General features: G+C 42.3%; 1 protein-coding gene across 1 annotated transcript in view; it reads left to right on the top strand.

Moving 5' to 3' along the window:
• Positions 1 to 575: 575 nt before the first annotated feature.
• COL5A2 (collagen type V alpha 2 chain) overlaps positions 576 to 19,414 on the top strand; it is a 137,516-nt gene continuing 118,677 nt past the window's right edge. Inside the window, exon 1 of the mRNA XM_004763364.3 lies at positions 576 to 989. Within this exon, the coding sequence (XP_004763421.1) occupies positions 896 to 989 (94 nt within the window). The 5' untranslated portion in view covers positions 576 to 895. The remainder of the gene's footprint in view (positions 990 to 19,414) is intronic.

The following is a 19,414-nucleotide window of genomic DNA, read 5'->3' as shown; positions in this document are numbered from 1 at the left end:
CCTTCACAGGGACATCACAGACCAGTTTTCAACAGAATAAAACTTTCTGGGACAAGATGGACCTGAAGATGTGTTCCCATAAACGAGAGATGTGGAGAAACCCAGAGATAGTCTTAAAGTATGACACATCCCAAATTTATTTGTCTGAAACAGTCCCTTTGCCTGGACTTGACTTGGGCACAATTTGAATCGTCCCCTTCCAGAATCTGGGAAAAGAAACAAAACCTGGCAAGGAGACGAGAATATGTCCTCTTCAGTCAAAAGAAAGGGTTAAAATTCAATCCTTTGCAAGTGTAAAGTGGACAAGAGACCTGGGTGATCTTGACACCAAAATCGAGGCTACACGGCTGTATTTCCCCCCCTAATGTCTTTTTCAGCTTATAGGGAAAAAGTGAAGCGGTGGCGTGTGCCTAGGGGAAGGATTAGGGAGGGGGGAATAGGAGTAGTTTCTTCTAACAGTCTGTCTTAAAAAAAAAAGAAGAAGAAGAAGAAAAGAAAAAAAGAACTAAAAGTTTGTTTCTGTGATTAAGCGCCCATTTCTGTTTAAAACATAAACGGAGCAGGGACAGTTGGAGGCTCGGAGACGCAGAGAGGCGCGCTCTGATTTGGCTGTTTACCATCAATCAGACCGTTGCTTGGCAGACACTGGATAGTTATGAGCCTGAACAAGCTGAAAAGGGGCAGGAAAAGAAGTGGAGGCAGCATTCTTCCTATTTAAAGCTGCATCGCTTGAAAAAAGTTTTCTCAGACTGTGCTGGAGCTGGTGCTGGGAAGGGGGTTTGCAGAGGCTGCCCCGGCCCAGCAGAGAGAGCCCAGGCCGGCTTCATGGTGCTCCAAGAACCTTAGAGTCACTTCTCGCTCCCAGCAGGACCCGCATGTCTCACATTGCGACGAGATGGCACACTGGCTGCGAGCAAGCCCTCTCCTCCTGCTGACCGTTTTACTAGGGCGGTTCGTCTCCGCCAGAGCCCAGGACGAAGGCGAGGATGGTGAGTTCGCCCTTTGCGCTGCTTGTGCTGTGTCCTGCGGGTTTGGGATGGGGATGCACAGCCCAGGGGAGGGAGAGGGCGCGGGGGCACTTGCAGTGGGGAGTGGGGCCGGGCGCGCAGAGCAGCACCTGGGAGCGGCCGAGGACGTCCGATTGTCTGCAGACCCCGCTGGGCAGAGGACACCACGGGGTACTGCTGCCCAAGTCCCTCCAGGCTGAGTCCTTTTCGGGCCGCAAGGGGAGGGGGAGACCTTTGAAAGGAAAGCGGAGCACTTGAATCGGAGCCCTGAAGGCAGGGTCACCGGAGGGGCTCTGTCCTCGGGCTGGGGCAGGGGACCTCAGGCCGCAGGATTCTTTGTGTGCAAGGACCTCTGCGGCCACTGGGTGACGGACTCCTCTTTGTCTCCGGCCGGGCTCTCCTCCCTTCACAGACTTTCCTTCTGTCTGTTCCCATCTGGGATCTTAAAACTGCTTCTGCTGACCCAGAGCAAGTCCCCTTTACCTCCCGTGACAGAGGCTGAAAGAAGCCGGATTCCTGAGACCCTGTCCCCCTCCCGGCTGCACCATCAGGACAGGGGGGTCCCTGCCAGATGGCGGAGGCAGCACCCCTGCCGCCTTTGGGATGAAGTATCTCTCATGGAGCACTCGCAGGGACATTATCCTTTAGATGCAGGTTTCCTATCTTTTTCTCTATTTTAAGACGAACCTTGCCTGTTACCGACTTTTTTTCCTATGCAGTTTGCTCATGTGAGGGCTGGGTTTGTGGTCTGCTTAAGCAAAATGCCTGGTGGCTATAAAATATAAGAAAATTCTGAATTTGGTTCCACTGATTATTAAGTCCTTGTTCTCCAGACATGTTCTTTTTCATAATAGGCCATTATAGATTTTCATGATTATTTAACATCAAACTCAAGCTTTTACAACTTAGCACATGTAAACCTTTTGGTTACTGTCTTTCACATATACTTTCGTGTTTATAGATATGCAGATGTCTGTATATGTTTTTAAATGCCTACTTCTGTGTCTTTTTTTTCTGAAGATGATCATAAAATTAGTCTAGAGGCCACGAGTTCTAAGAATCATTTTCAGAGTGAAAATAAGAATGTGAGATGAAGACCCAACAATCTGTCCAGAGTCCCATAGAGGGGGCACTTCCAAAAACTTGAAACTTTTTATGTTACTTTTTATGTTTTCAAAAACGAAAAAATTTACAAAAAGTAAAACTCTTCCGTTTCTTTGTATTGGTGTGAAAAACATGCATTGGTTGGAAGGGTGGGGAAAAATACTTGGGATGTAGACGTCAGGAAAGGGGAGAGAAAAAACACAGAAAAATTACAATAGAAGCAGCAAATCTAATTACTAAGGGGACAGTTCACTCCCCTCCCCCACCAAAACAATCAACAACTTTAAACTTAACACAGCGCTCCTTGTTAATATTTTAGAACAACTTTTACAAAGTGTGACAATAATTGAGCATGGGAATAAACGGAAGGTCTGTCTCATAGGGTGTATGGAATCGTCCACTTGTTAACAGACTTCCCCAAATAGCTGTAATGACTCTGTAGGTGCTTCTGAAAAATAAAGAGAGCTTATTTTTCTTATTATTAATTTACACAAATGTTAGACGTCTGTTATTTGGTGCAAAACTGCCTCATCTCCATACCAACCTCTGTTCCCCCAGTGTAACCAAGAGCACAGCAACTGGAATCCCAAATATCAGATTTTATAGAAATAGTATAATTCCTCGCATTCACATCACAAAAAATAAATCCCTCTGCCTTATTACTCTACCTAGGAGAGTATATGTGATAAAAATTCAATAGCGAAAGAAAGTAGTATGGCCCTAACGAAAGGTGATCTAGAAAAGAATTCCAGGATCCAGTATTCTGAGTTCCGTGACTTGGACTGACTCAGGGGCGTATTTTGGTTTCAGTTACATTGAATGGATACTTGGCAGTACTCTGTTTCCCCTGTTCAGGCTTGACACAAGCTTAATAAACATGTCAGAGCTTTGAAACTCCATGTGATTTTAAATTCGGGGAAGAGTAAGTTCAGGTAAATGCTTTAAAGAACGAACTAAGGTACACATGCAAAGCAAGTATATTTTTCAAATTTTAGCTATAACTAAGTCATAGAATGTGCTATTGAGTTTGCATACAAATATGTCCCCTTTGAAATGGAAAGACATGTTATCACATGTAAGTGGATATTTACACACTTTGATATTTTTCTTTTTAATACTTCAAGGTGTATCTCTAATCTGTTTGACTGTGGTTATTTACCGGAAGTGTAAACATAAGCCTAGTGCCTGCCTGATAGAAATACTTATGAGCAATGAGGTAAAAGTAAGCAAATCAAGTCTTAGGCCTTTTAGGTCCAAACATTGCTACTTATTAGTGAATTTTAAGAACTGAAAAAAATAAAATAAAATAAATTCCTAAGAACTGAAAGGAAGTTGGGCTAACATTAATTGAAACTGTTAAGCAACCAGAGTCAGAGTTAGAATGACAAAATCAGATTTTGATGAGTTTTTGGGTACCTATGTTTGTGATGGTGGTGGTAGGGAGCTTTAAAAGGGTTTCCCATTTGTTTTTTGCAGGAGAAAATACTAGTGCATTTATAATAATTGTTACATTCCTAAACAAACTTCTAATACCTACTGAGTTATACACATTCTTGTTATTAGAATTGGACAGACTTAATCTTAGAAAATCATCTTTGATATGAACCCTTGATTTCAGCAACAGAGAAGAAACAGAGAGGAGAAAAGGTGCTGAAATGTCCCATTTTATTTCCGGAGGCCAGGCAGGTGCCGTAAACAAGTGGAGGGTGTACGTGGTTGTGCATCGGTAGGGGATGGTGGGCCGGTGGAGAGCTGAAGATGCCTGCCCCCTTTAAGACCATTCAAAACTAATGTTTTCAGAAAGTACTGCCTAAGCCAAATGCAATATGTCTGAGTGCCAAGTTTGGCTCATGGACCATAAATCTGGAACCCTCTTGTTGCAACCCTACACTGATATCCTGGACCCAAGCCAACTTCTGATTACTAAGAGATGAGGGGCTGACAGTCCTTTTTATATCAAGGTCTCTTTCATTTTATTATGCTGCATCTGCCATTTATCTCATCATTAAAATACAAATCTGAAGACACAAATGCTTATTGCTCAGCCTTACTTGGATCAGACCACTTTAAAGGAAGGAGAGAATATGAATACATAGCTCAAGATACTTGACCGTGCATAAATTGTTTTAAACTCAATACTGATAAAGTAGATACTTTGGATTGTGTAGGACAGGCAAGCTTTTACGGTGGATGTTTTTATCGTGGTTCAGCTGCATCTAACAGAAAGCAATAGTTTAATTTCTTTTTTTTTCCATTTTTAAAAGAAGCTTTTAGTGAAGGAGTGAAAGCCTGGTATATGAGCTTTACAAAGTCATCAAAGACTCAATCTCTTTCTAGTTCTTTGCTTTCATATCCCTAGGGTATAATGCTCGAGTGATGGTCCTAGGTGGCTGCTGGAGTTCCAGCCATTACATTTACTTTCCAGGCATCTGAATAGAGAATGAGAGGCAAAGGCGGTGATTCTCTCTCTTTTCATGGAGACAATTAGGCCTTCATTCCATTTCAACTTATAGTGGCTGGAATTTAGCCATCTAGGCACACAAAGCTACAAGGGGGCAGCTAGGAAATGTAGTGTTTTAGCTAGGTAGCACTAGCTGTGGACGCTACTGAATAGAGTTATGTTATGAAGGATATGAAAGACAGAATAGCCGCTAGGAAGCAACTCCAGTCCCAACCCCAGTGAGTGTCAGTCACTTTCTGTGGAACAAGTCTTCTAATTTCAAGGGGCAGGATATAGTTGTGTGATCAGATCTACCCTGGTTATTGTTCACTTCTGAGTAGTGTGTGAGACTAAGATCATTGGAAGGCACTGAAATGAGTCTGCAGTTCTTCGCTTCCTGATTCTGTCCAGATAAATTGAGAAGTATCTGTAACTTCTACCCAAACTAAACTGAGGCTTTACTTTGAAGAGTGTATCTCTCTCTCTACATGTAGACTGTAGATCGAGAGATAAAGACAGTATTTTATCTTTAAGAGAGAGAGAAGAGAGGAAAGAACATGGTGAGAAGGCAGAGGAAGCGAGGGTGGAGGGTCTTTCCAGCAGACTCAGCCCTGAGCCTCAGAGCCTGATATGCGGCTCAGTATCAGGACCCCGAGATCACCACCTGAGCCGAAACCAAGAATCAGCCACAGTCAACAGACTGTGCCACCCAGGTGCCTCGATACAGATAATTTTTTTTATAAATACAAATATATATTTTTATAAATACAAATAAATACAAATATTTGTCTTTGTATAAAGAAATATATGCTTTGGCCATGACTCTTTGGGTTAGTGGTAAACAATCCACAGGTCCACATTGAGCTGGCTGTGTGGTCATCTGAGGAGCTTGTTACCAGTATGGATTCTGGGCTCTTTTCCTTTCCAGATACCCCGACTTGGCAGGTTTGGATGGGATTTGGGAAGCTTTCTAGGGGATTCTGATTCATGTTGGTCAACCACTGTGTGACATCTCTGCCTAACACTCTTGATCTTGATGTGGGCCAGTCAGGTTCTTGTTCCAAGACTACACAGCTGTGACTTGGTGGTAACTTGATACTCCAGTTATTCCCTTCAGTTACAGGTCTGCCTAATTAAAGTTCATAGATAAACCACTGCAGATTCACTGTCATTTCTGGAAAAATAACTCCATGCCCAAACCCCACTGATAGTAGCTTATGTAAATTGTTCTACTATACAGTGGATGCATGTTATTGAAATATATTTTAATAGGTGAATGTGGAGTTTTCATTTTCTCTCTTTTACTTCATATTCTTCATAATTTTAGCACTATCACCGCAGAACTACAATTCATGGGGTTGATCATTCCAGAAATGCCCATAATGCTGGAAATGAGGTAAAAACAGAAAGAGAAAGCTTTGTTTTGAGGAGCTGGGACTTACAAGATTGGAATCATGTTAAACTATGATCACAGGAAGAAAACTATTTAATTAATGTACTCCTACTTGAAGGACAATCCATATACATCATCACTTGGCTTTTTATTACATTTATAAAATGTTTAAAAGTCAGTCATTTTTTGACCTACCATTTTTTGCTCTGAGGTCACATTGAAAAATTTAGATTTACATATGAGATATGTAGTAATGGTAGGGAAAAGTCTAAAATTATTAGTTATTAAGTGATTCATTATATAAATTTGGCCAAGTTGTATAAGTTTATATAAAATAATGGAGTTGGGAAGATACTCACAATTCAGCTTTTCTCTTGATTACTTTCCATGTAAATTTCATCTAAATTCCCTGTAAGACTGTGGAGTCATGATAGTCAGTATTTTTAAAAGTATCTACTTTTGGCATTTGCTGCAGCGAGAAGACTATCCTATGGAAAATTTTGCCTTAAAGTTGTAGCCACATTGCAACCTTCGTGTTTTTATGATAGTTTATTGAAATGTTCAAAACTAAGCCCTTCAGAAGAAATCAAGGTGTTTTCATCTTATACTGTGACTATATTCTCTAAGGAACGTGAGTAAGAGAAATCCCACTAGTGGTAAGTAATTAGTGGGATTCTGATAGCATAAGATTCTTCTTATCCATGTGCCTTCTACAGAGAAGGTAGCAACATCAACAATATTAATGAATTCAAGTGTCCCTGTAGCTCTGTGATGTAATGTTCAAACTCAAAAATGTTTACATGCTTTTTTTTTTTTTTTTTAATTTCTCCTGGGAAAGAGAAAAGACATCTCACAGTTCTTTCTCTCTCTTTCTTTCATCTTTTTTTCTCTTTTCGGTGTCTGCTCAATCAGAATTACAAATTCAGTTGCAAGAGACAACAAATATATTCTCAGTAGAGATGTTGCTTGCACCATAAGCATCACAGCCTTAAAGTCTGTGTGCTTGAGTAAAGCAGCCCAGTCTGGCAGTCATTGGGGAAACACCTGGTTCTGGTCCATCTCTGGTGTTTAGGAGTTCTGCAACCTGCAAAGTGTGTTTTAACCTCACCAGACTTTTGGGTCCTCATCTGGAGTTGGGAAAATGTACATACCTCTGTCAGTCTGCTGGGACTCTTGGAACTTACCCCTGAAGGTGATTTTAAAACACTTGACTGAGACACAGAAAGTGATACTACGATCTGATTTCAGTCATCACAGATACAAACCTTAGTGGCATATTTTTGACTTTTACCTAATCTTTGAATTTGTTTTGAAGAAGCTTCTGGATTTGTTTCCCTTCTGTAGTTTTGTCTGTTTCCCACTTCCCAGGGGAACTCGCTCCACCAGGCGTCCTCTCTTTGCTCTAAGGACAGCCACTTCCTTTCTCTGGGGTCTTTCCCCTTCTCTGGTAAACAAGCCCGGCTCCTCCCAGGCCGTGTCTGGCTGCCACCCTGTCTGAATTCTTCGTCCAGCTGCTCTAGGAGACGCACACTCTCTGCCTCTGTCTCCAAGCCCCCTCTCATGCCCGTGCGCTCCGATTTCGTCTCCTCTACTCCGTTAAGCTGGTCCAGTAAGCTGAGGACTAAAATGTGTGATGTTCCCATGGGCCCCTTTAATCTGTTTCATCAGGCTTTCTCCATTATCTGATACAACTGACCACTCTGGCTTTCTTGAAAAACTGTTCTCTGAAAGTTCTCCCTCGAGCTGCCTGACCTTTTCCTGTCAGCCTCCTGGGCGACTTGTCCCTTCTTCCTTCGCCCCTCCCCCTTTCTTCCCTCACAGGATCTGGTTCACTGGTCTTCGCTGCTTATTCTCTTCCCGGATCATCGGGGAATCACCTCCCTCAGGACTCCACTTAACAGCGAACGGCCGAGAATTCGCAGATCTCTCTCTGTCCTGACCTTCCCACCTTCCGCGGACGGGCCATAACCTCTTCAAGTTCAGCGCATCTAAAACTCGACTCATGAGCGTGCCTTCGAGACAAGAGCATGTTTCCTATGTATTCCTTATATCAGGGAACGACATCATCGTACCTGCTCACTAAAGCAGAATTCCCATCAGTCACTTAATGTTACCGTTTTATCTGCTCAATATTTCCCAAATATACCCCTTTTCCCTCTCTTCTACAAATGCCTCGGTTCAGGTACAGTCAAATCCCTGGATAATTGCAAAAGCATTTGAATTCCTAGCCAGGCCTCCTATGTGGCCGCTTCCCACTCACGTGTGTGGAGAGCTCCTCTGTTGCTGCTGTGACATCAAACTGAACTCTGATCACGTCATTGCCAGCTCCGTCACCTGCTGGCTCCTGGAATCCGAGGGAAACAATCATGTGCAGGCTCCTGAGCGTGGCATATGAGACCTTCTACGATGGGGCTCAGTTCCAGAATCTTAGTCCTACCGTAGCTGTCACTCCCTGCCTGGAAACAAGAAGTCGCGTGTAGTCCCCAGCTCCCACTGCACACGCTGTAGTCCCAGCTCCCACTGCACACGCTGTAGTCCCAGCTCCCACTGCACACGCTGTAGTCCCAGCTCCCACTGCACACGCTGTAGTCCCAGCTCCCACTGCACACGCTGTAGTCCCAGCTCCCACTGCACACGCTGTAGTCCCAGCTCCCACTGCACACGCTGTAGTCCCAGCTCCCACTGCACACGCTGTAGTCCCCAGCTCCCACTGCACACGCTGTAGTCCCCCAGCTCCCACTGCACACGCTGTAGTCCCAGCTCCCACTGCACACGCTGTAGTCCCAGCTCCCACTGCACACGCTGTAGTCCCAGCTCCCACTGCACACGCTGTAGTCCCCAGCTCCCACTGCACACGCTGTAGTCCCAGCTCCCACTGCACACGCTGTAGTCCCCAGCTCCCACTGCACACGCTGTAGTCCCAGCTCCCACTGCACACGCTGTAGTCCCAGCTCCCACTGCACACGCTGTAGTCCCAGCTCCCACTGCACACGCGCATGCCCTGAACCTTTTCCTACTTGCTGTTTTCCAGGTCCCACGCCATGTTATCGATTCACTGTATGTATTAGGCACATAATCGTTATTCCCTGAATGTGTACCAATTAGACATGATTTTAAAAACTCTAAAAATATTTCCTAGCATTTATTCAACTATTAGTGAACTTATATCAAACTCAGTTTTTACAAATTTGTATAATCTTGCACAATTTTTTATTTCTTTATGTCTTAGTTTCTTCATCTGTAAAATTGGAATAACCATATCGACCTCACATCATTATTATGAAGATGACTGTATATATAAACCGCCTATGTAGTGTGGGTCCTGACAAACAGCAGGAGCTCGTTAACTGATCGTTGATACTATTTCTCCATTACTGTTTAATTACACAGCAATGAAAATAACGCATATTAGGTGATTATGAGGATGAAACTTAGATATCATAGGAAAATAAAAGAAACAACTTTTGCTCCCAAAGAGATGAAAATCTAGTGTAAAACTTAAAATGCAATTTAAATTTACTTAAAATGTAAAACTTAAATTTTACCTACCATTAATAGTATGGTCATTCGGATAATACATCAAAATATGTGACTCATTTCTAGCTGGGCTATATTCTAAATCCATTTAAAAAAGTTACTCTTCAAATAGTAGAGCTTTATTGTGTGGCTCCTTGTGTAGGTTTATTATGGGGGAAAACCAAAGAAACCAAAACATCTTTCCATCGGAGACTGTCTCGTGGCCCTGCGGTTTGAAGCGTCCCCCGCCCTCCCCGTGTCACACCCACACTTCATTCTCTGCCGTGGCTTCCCCTGTGTGAGCCAGGCACGGCTCCTTCCAGGTTGCGGGGCTACCTCACGCCTGTCTACGAGTTTCGGAGTTTATTTTCTGAAACTATGATCGTCATAAGAGTCTCTATTCAAGTTTAGAAGCGTGTTTTCCACACCGCATGGCTCTGGGGGGCATCAGGAATGAGAGGAATCGCTTCTGGACACAGGGATTGCCGAGGCAGCTCCCAGGACCGTGGGGTCCTGCCATGGGGGTGACCACCGTCTCCCGGACCTCGCAGCAAGCCTCTTCGTTTTCCAAAGTCTGCTGGTTTCTTCACTTCTTTTACTCCCAGGAGAATTTTGTGAGGTCTACTCCAGAAGGCAGAAGCTGGTGTAGGAAGTAGGCACGGTGTTCACACTTACTCGTGCTTTCCTTTCTTTCTTTCTTCTCAGTTTTTAAAACTTGAACAAATGACGGGTTTGACTTAGAGGGAGGTCTGCATATGAAAACTTGCCAGGTAATTTGTAGCTATGAATTCTTTTAATTGAATCTGCATTATTCAGTATGGTGGTTCTGTGGCCATCCGTTTTAGATTCTTTCATCATGAAATTCTAAAAATGTGGGTGGGTTCCATAGCAAATAAATTCATTTATAGAGATTTAATATTTTCATTTATCTTAAATAGCAGTCATGCTTACTTTTGCTCCTGAGGTAGTGGAACCTGTCAGATTCCTGTTTCTAGTTTGAAGTTATTTTTAAGCCATTTCTCTCTCATTCATTGCAGAGCTTTATATTGAAGAAATGATTAAGTTACAGTTTTTTTATATGATAATTGTCTTTCTCTGATTGACTTATTTCACTCAGCATGATACCCTCTGGTTCCATCCACGTCGTTGCAAATGGCAAGATTTCATTTCTTTTGATGGCTGCATAGTATTCCATTGTGTATATACACCACATCTTCTTTATCCACTCATCTGTTGATGGACATCTAGGTTCTTTCCATAGTTTGGCTATTGTGGACATTGCTGCTATAAACATTCGGGTGCACGTGCCCCTTCGGTTACTACATTTGTATCTTTAGGGTAAATACTCAGGAGCGTGAGTGCTGGGCCACAGGGTAGCTCTGATATAAGGAGTTGAGAGGCAGGGCGGAGATTCGGGGGTAGGGAGGGAAAAAATGAAACAAGATGGGACCGGGGAGGGAGACAAACCGTAACAGACTATTAAACTCAGGAAACTGAGGGTTGCTGGGGGTAGGGGAGGTATGGGGTGGTTGGGTTATGGACTCTGGGGAGGGTGTGTGTTATGGTGAGTGCTAGGAAGTGTGTAAGACTGATGACTCCCAGACCTGTACCCTGAAACAAAAAATACATTATATGTTAATAAAAACTGTTACAGTTTAATTCAGAACGTCATCTTTCTCATGTTAATGCTAATTTTTGAGCTAGAATTTCTGGTAGGATGGACTGGTGGACACTGAGATTAACTTGTTACCACAGAAGATGAACTGCAGAAAATAGTTCCTCATTTTCTGGCCTTTGGCTATAAACACAAAACCTCTGAAGTTTTATAAGGAAAGTTGATACTTTATTTTGAGAAGGCAGAAAGATACTGGTCATTCTGAGGCAAATGAGTGATTCTGGTATAACAATTTTCTTTTACATGAATTTGTAGTTAAAAAACAAAACAAAACAACACAAAGCAAAACAAAAAAACTTGGGCCTTGAAGGAGGAACCACTGAACATTTCCTCAGGGATCTTGTGTCCAAGCCTGAAGGAGCTACGTTATGTCTTTCTGAGTGTTCATTTAAAAAAATCTCATTTCTTTCTCTAACCATTTCCTATTTCCCCTCAAATCTTGACATCTGCCCATTCGATTAGGCGTGTGTTTGTGCTTTTATTTTTCTCCCTTAAGCATAGTAAAACTGAACTGAATTTTGCTGAGAAACAACTAGTAAATTCCTGAACAAATGGAGTTCTCATGAGCCTGGGAAGATCTCGGTCTTTTTACAATCTGTTTATTTTACTTAAAAAAAAAAAAGAAAAAAAAAGTGGGATAATTACTTTAGAGAATGAGACAGAAATGAAACAGAATTAGTGCTGTAGAGATTAACCAGTGACTACATCCAAAGTTCCGTTGGCAGTGCTTGTGTTTGCAGCAGGGAGGAGGGCGGAATAAAATTAACTTAGTACGTTTATGATAATTAAGTTAGTATTTTGGCATCTTCAGCATATAAATAAGTATGTTTCATAAACTTGTGGGAGGTCCACTTACCTGAGTGACCTGGTATTCCTTCCACATCTGTTCCATGGATGCAATGTTACAAGGTCCTAGAAGAATGAGCAAGTTCAGTTCTAGAAAAACAGTTTTAAAATAGATGACTTTAGTTTTGTTCTGTTTTCGGAAAATGTGCTTTCAAGCTTCTTTCTGTCTGAAGGGAAAGCGCTGAGAATTCTGCATGAGAATTAGGGTCTCACGCTGCAGTTCTGCTTGGATGTTGTCAACTTCCCAAATTTTGCTTCAGATTACAGACTTTTCCCTGGAGCCTGGGCTCCCACCAAAACTTGACTGTTTTGTGTCCTCTTCTCTGCTCCTCCATGAGAAATTCACAGCGCGTGCTTTCTAGTTACTATTTAATGCCCAGTATTAAGAATATGACTCCCTTACAATGAGAGCTGATTATATGATGAATTGCCTTTTGCAGTCTTTTTTTCCCTGTTCTCTGACCATCAGAACCGGTGGATACTGTGGTCCTGGGCGACAACTCCAGTCTCAGATCGAGTCTGTGTCTCACGCTTTAGGCGGATGCAACAGGGCTGTCGAGGGCGTTCTGTACTTGCCCATGGACGGTTCCACAGTCAAGACATTACAATCACTTCAGATCCATTCTAATGAAACTGGAAGTTGCCTAAGGAGAATCAAACTGGAAATTTGCCCACCACATTCCTACTGTTTCTGAAGAGGACTTTTGAGTTTCTTCAGGGTAGAACCCCGTGGTAGTGCATCACACGGAAGGCGTCGGTGTGTGGAAAGATGGGCTCTCTGTGGGTGCACAAGGGTGCGAGTTAGCATCTCTGTAATACACTAAAATGGAAGTCACCAAGCTAATGTGAGACTTCATGATTGGACCTATATCATATCTTGTGAGATTTATTTAGAGAATTTCAAAGAGGTTGGGGACGTTTGTGACATCCATTAATTTTTCTTCTTTAATTTCTCTATTTTTTTACCCTATATTCCTAAAACATCACCATTTTAGAATAAAGAAATAGACGCTAACATGATACTATATTTCTTTCTTTCTTTTTTTTTTTTTTTTGGTGCCAACAGCATATATACTGTAGGTTGGGCCTGTAGATAGAAGGAAAAGCTCATTGTTTCAGTGAGATTTTTTTTCTCTTTTTGATCATAGGAAATTCCCTTGGTTCCCAACTATTACCATTTTTTGATACGTAGAGCCTTTAACAGTTAGCAATTTCTACATTTCAAACTTCTCCTTTTCCACTTACTTTCCATGGGCAGTTAGTGCATGGTCCGTGGAGTCTCGCGTGTGGGTCCTGATCGGCCATTTGAGCCGTGTGACCTTGAGCAGGTTGTTTTCATCTGCATATTGAGAAATTGAGTTAAAATTCCTCTCACTTTAAAGGCACTGAAGAAAAGCAGGTGTTCCTAATACTTAGGTTGATTCCCTGATTAGACCATGGCAGGCTGTTTTCTGCTGCCGTAATTGAAATGATTTCCTCCAGTGCCCACCCAGTTACTCAGGGTGACGGGAGAAAGACTGCGGGAGCAATGACCTGTAGGTCGTTGGGGGCAGAATGGGAGGTTAGGGGAGAAGCATAGCGGGGAGGTCTGAAATGGCAGTAAATAAATGTTATTTATTTAATGTTTTTCCCTTGAGCCAGGCCTGGGCCCACCTCTCGATGACTCACAAAGCAGGTTAGGAAAAGCAAACCCCCCAAACCCCTGAGAGTTATACTCTGGTATTAGGGTGCAACCCACCAACTTGGCAGTACATGTGCTCACTTAATTTTATCCTTTTTTCTAATCTAATGACTTTGGGAGCTGTTTGCCCGTTTGGTTCAGGGAGGGAATTGTTCAAGAACCGTGAAAGTCTACTTCACATAGAAAACCTATTTATCTTCCTCGTATTTTACTGACGTCAAGGCAGACTTATTTGACCCCTGAGCAGTGTCTTCATGAGGGATGGCGTTCGCCTCCGCCTGGGCGCTCAGTGGGGCGGACGGTGCGGTGTGTGTGAGCTCGCTCGGCGTCTACTAACTCCGCGTGGCAGGAGCGCCGCGGGAGCACTGCCCGGAGTCAGATGACTGGAATAAAGTCTCCCTCTTTCCTTATAAATTCCTTCTAAGAAGCCTTAGTGGCCTCATTTATGAAATAGGGATCATACGTTTTATTGTCTCGCAGGTACAAAATAAAGAATACACACTGTGTATGGAAACCCTGCTGGCTGTGAAGGCCAGTAGAGCGATAGCACGGTGTCAGCGTACCTCTGCTGCACTGACAGCCGAATGCACACCAAGGGTTTTCTTCTGAGCAAACACTCACGTTAGCAGTCGAAAGAGTATCAGACTCTCCATCGACAGGAAAGAAAGGAAGTTTGGGTGTTTTGAATTGGGGAACGTAGAGTACCTTCTTACAGAACTATCTAGGAACCTCCCAGAGCCCCCACATAGGAGTTAAACAGGAAGGAATGAGAACAGAGGCTTTGACTGGAGGATAAGCAGAACAAATAGGAAAAGAAAACATGATTTTTGTGATGTAACTGGACTGTAGTCTCCACATGCAAAAACGTAGCTTCCTGGCAGAGGCTGAATCCACGATTAACGTGACTTCTCCCATCAGGAAGCCTGTCTCAAAATCAAAGAGAAGCTCTGAGGGCCTGTTTGTAGTACGGTATCCCTTTCCGCTGGGTCAGAAGGGGACTTGGAGCTGAAAGTTTAAGCTGGTGACAAATGTCCACACAATCCAAGCCCTGTGTTTGGACAAAGGTTCCATTGCTCTCAGGCCTGTCTGCTCTCCGGGGTGTTTTAAGACGTTTTTCTTGTACAGGGAGAAACATGCAGTTATGGAGATGAGGGCTTCCACCAAATAGACTGTTTTCTTTCTTCCATGAATAAATTGTTGAAATAATTTTAAAGAAGAACTTCTAGATTAAAACTGGACCAGGATACACGAAATCCGCATTCTAATGGCAGATCTGTCAGGAACTAAGTGGGTGATTCCTTGGAAGAAACTTAAAGTCTCTGGCCCTCAGTTTCTTCACTTCGTAAACCTTGTGATCCATTACGCAGAGCAGTTCTTCCTGCTCTGAAAGTTGGGGACTGTGGACGGCTCTGGGCACCTGCACCCGCGCCGGCAGAGTTGTGTGCACGCCTGCGAGGAATCTCACAGACGCTTTTGGCAGATTGAGGTGTCGTGCATAGTCTCTGTAGATAATGTGTTTCTGTACTTTCAAATTAGGATTTGATTATTTTATCCGTGTTTGTCCAGTTTTTACCGATGGTTCATTTCAGGAATACAACTTCCGATTTATGACTTTGGAAAATGATCTGCTTTTTGGTGAATGGCTTTATAGCAAACTTTCTAGGGAAGTCTCTAAAATCAGACAAAGTTTCTAGGTAAAGGTTCCTTCCTTTTGCGGGGCACAGAGGGAGAGGGAGAGAGAGGATCTTAAGCAGGATTCTCACTCAGCACGGAGCCCGACGCGGGCCTCTGTCTCACACACCTGAGGTCATGACCTGAGCCGAAATCAAGTCGGACGCTTAACTGACTGAGCCAGGCAAAATTTCTAAATTTCTATAAATTTATGAGAAAAATTTATAGTACTAAATTTCTATTAATTTATGAAAATATTTATAGTACTATGGCCTCAAATCTCTATAAATTTATGAAAAAATTTATAGTACTAAATATAGTACTAAATTTCTATAAATTTATGAAAACAATTTATAGTACTATGACCTCAAATTGTGTAGGTTTCAGGTAATTTTGAGCTTTCCAACAACAGAGAAGACACGTACATGTATCATGTGTTGTATTACACCATCACAGCCCTAAGACGCCAGGTTCTCCAGGTATGTGTGGTGGGACGGGTGGTCAGATAAGCAGCGTCCTAGGCTCTCACCCTTAGAGCTGATGGATATTTCTTGGCAGCAGAGACACTTTGTTCTTCCTAATGACTGAACACAGTAAACTGCTATTCTGCCCAGAGTTTAAAGAAAGGAAAAGGAGAAGGAGAATTAAAAGGTTCTGGGCGTTCATGTGGAGAGTAGAGCTCGGGATGGTCATACTTATTCTATTTGTTGGGAGACGTGTGTGTGTTTACTCTGAATATCTAGAAGGTCTGATTTATTCCACTGGTGTTTCTTAAACACAGAACTTTTGAGAACATGCTGCCTGCTCTCCTGATACTTCAGGGAAAATGAGACTCTGTGTCTGCTTCTTTTCCAGATTTCCTCCTTTCGGTAATACTGACTGGGTCTTCTACACATTTATGTACCCAAATTCTACTAGAATTTACTCCCAGACATTTTGGGGATAGAGAAGAACATTTTTAAAATATTACTATGTGTCTAATTCAGGTGCATGAAAGTTTGAAATTAAAAATCTGAAAAGATTAAAAAAATACTATTTATACGTGCTTACCTCCATGTTCAGATCAGAGATTCCAGTGGGAGAAAACTGTCAAATTCTAGACAAATGCGCTCTTCAAAAAGTGAGAGCTACTTGGTCATCTTACAGCACTTAGCAATAATTTACTTTGCGGGGGGATGTAAATCCCCCTCACAGGCCGTTATAAATCTGTGTTAGTGACATTGGAATTTAGTTCAGATGATTCTGAAATTTTTGACTTTTTATTAAAGGAAATAATGCTCTAATCTCAAGGGATGGTAATTTTGACTGACTTTTCTCTACAGAGGAAGATACTCCCACTGTTTGTCTATGAGGCACTCACCTGCTTCCTTCATTTATTTACTCCTTCAGTAAACATTAACAGAGTACCTGCTGTTTACCAGGCCCTTCACTGACTGATGCAGAAGTAAATATTTAATCTTTACCCCCAAAGAACTAATCATGTAGTAGGCACAAGTAAAGGACTATACCGCATAGTCTGTGCTGATGGCGCAGACAGAGGATCCTAGGGGCACCAGAAGACACCCCTTCCACACAAGGCCTCAGAGACTGGAGGTCAGGGAAGGTCTGAGAGGAGGGAACACCAGAGCAGAGTCATTCGCTGCTTCAACTCTGTCATCTCCTTCCTCTGCCTCCCACCGAGACTCTTGTTCATTCACCCAAGTCTTTAACTTCGGGATCTGGCCGGATGTGCCTCCTTCTAAAAACCTTTCCTATGATCCCAGTCATCTCTGTTCTTTTTGACTAAATGACAGCATTTCCCCTTTCTATGACACCTTCAACCCTCAAAAAAACCCTCAGCCTTTTCTGTCTCTTCCATTGTTTTAGTTTCATTTATCAATAAAGCATTTATCATTGATCTTTTACTTCTATCATCTGCTCCTTCAGAATAAAGACCATCTCTCAATGGGCTAACTAGGTGATGGGGTGAGGAGAGCCCTTGTCGTGATGGGCACTGGATGTTGGAAGTACACATCTAAATTGCACACCTGAAAATGGTCGTAACTGTATGTTAACTAACTGGAATTTAAATAAAAATGACCAAAAAAAAGACCATCTTTCAAACCCAGAAAATCAAATGCATTTCCAGTGCTATGCATGTTTCAGATACTCAATAAATGTTCGTGGTTAATAATAAAGCAAAATATATTTTTTGATGGTTCAAAATCAAGTGGCTTCTCTCGATTAATTATCAGATTGTTTTCTAATTATGTTACTCAATCTTGCTGAATTTTTTATATCCATAGCAAACGTAAAAAAATTGAATCAACTTTTATGTATAGGTTAGTTCCTCTTTGTGTGAAGCCTCATAAAAATACATACTCTGCCGCACACGAATTGGGTACAGAATGAAACAAAAGTTAATTTTATTTATTTATTTACTTTATTTATTTATTTTTATTTACTTTATTTATTTATTTACTTTAGTCAGGCATTAGGGACACAAAGGTGATTAACACACGAGGGACGTGTGTAATGAGGGAAATTGACAAAGGAGCCAAAAAGTAAACCACAATATAATAAATAAGAGGAGGAAGAGTGGCGTAGGGTCATGCAGCTCCCCTCGGAGAACAGGGCTTGGGTTCCTGGAGGAGAGAGACCCCACACATACATGACGGATGTGTGGTCGGCCGCAGAAAGGAGACAAGAGAGAAGCAAGAAGATGGCACGTAATTAGGAACAAATGATATGAAGAAATACTCAGAAGTATGAATCAACATCGTTTTGCAGAAAAGGAAAAAGCTGCAAAAACGGCAACTACTTTAATGTCTTGGAGCATAGAACGGAAGGTAGGGTGAGCTCGTTCGTTATTAGAGAGGTGATGTCTTAGATAATTTATTGATTACTGATAAAGTCTGTATTTAATCATAGTAGAAATAACAAGCATAGATTATTATTTTTCTTTCCTTATTCATTAAAAAGCTGAGTTGTGCAGTGACAAAGAAATACAGGACCATAATTGGGATAAGAGGTAGAGTCAAGTAAGGATTTTTGCTTTATTTTGTCTTCAGAGGACAGAATGGGCTGTTTTTGGCCTGAGCGAAAGTGTCCCAGGGAGAGGGAGGTCTTGAAGATGTAGAAAGAAAGGGCAATAACGCTGGACCATGATAAAGGCACTGTGTTGTGAATAAAGGTCGAGAGGGTAGCCTCAAACAGGAGATGGGGTTAGTGTGTCTTTGTCTCTAGGAGCAAGAAGCAGATGCAGATGTGACCTCAGGTGAAAGCGGCCCTTTGGGGTCCGTGAGGTGGGAGTAGAAGGTTGTGATAGCCCATGTTTGAATACACGGTTTTTATTGCTTCAATTTAATGTTTCAATTACTTTAATGTATCAGTTTTAGTTCAATACAAAAGTAAGTCGATTCGATGTAATTAATCAATTTACATATCCTGGAATGGCCCTCTAGACCAACTGTTCTAACTACCAGTCTGTTTGGGCTAACATGATGCAAAGATCAAATTACCAGTACATTGTTCGTTTTTATTGAAAATGTTGGTTAATTGTCAGAGAGTCGCTCAAAATCCCTCTGCAGCGCGATACATAATGTTTCTTCTTCCAGCCGGTGGTGTACTGTTCTTTTGGATGGTCAGCTTCAACTTTCCATCCATACCTAACTCCCCTCTGCCCCTGCCACGTGTTACTAATCACAGTGATTAAAAGAGATTCCCTTTCTCAGAGGCAAGGCTAGGGTTTTCCATACAGGCCCGTGGTCCATATTCAGCTGACGTTTATTGCTAGAGTTCGCTGCCTCTGTAAGTGATATCACACTCGATCTAGGTAGGACTGAGCAGTTCACAAAGTACATTTACTAATGGGATGTGCACATAAAACCCAAGAACCTTAGTTTACAGATGAGGAAATTGAGACTCACAAGAAATAAATGATTTTGGACAGGGATATGGAACTTGGGTTTCCTGGCTCCCAAGCCATGGCTCTTTCAATTGCATCTTACAGAAAGGAGAAAAGGGAAGGAGCAAGACCGTTTAGTCAGAAGAAAAGCACTGCACACTACCTGAAAATGGTGTGTTTAGTGCTGTGTTCTTA

This window comes from Mustela putorius, unplaced genomic scaffold, assembly GCF_011764305.1.
Source record: "Mustela putorius furo isolate JIRA1106 unplaced genomic scaffold, ASM1176430v1.1 tig00000992_pilon_pilon_pilon, whole genome shotgun sequence".
In the NCBI taxonomy this organism is placed as follows: domain Eukaryota; kingdom Metazoa; phylum Chordata; class Mammalia; order Carnivora; family Mustelidae; genus Mustela; species Mustela putorius.
Note: the sequence above shows the minus strand (reverse complement) of the source record. Positions and strands in the feature narration are given on the sequence as shown.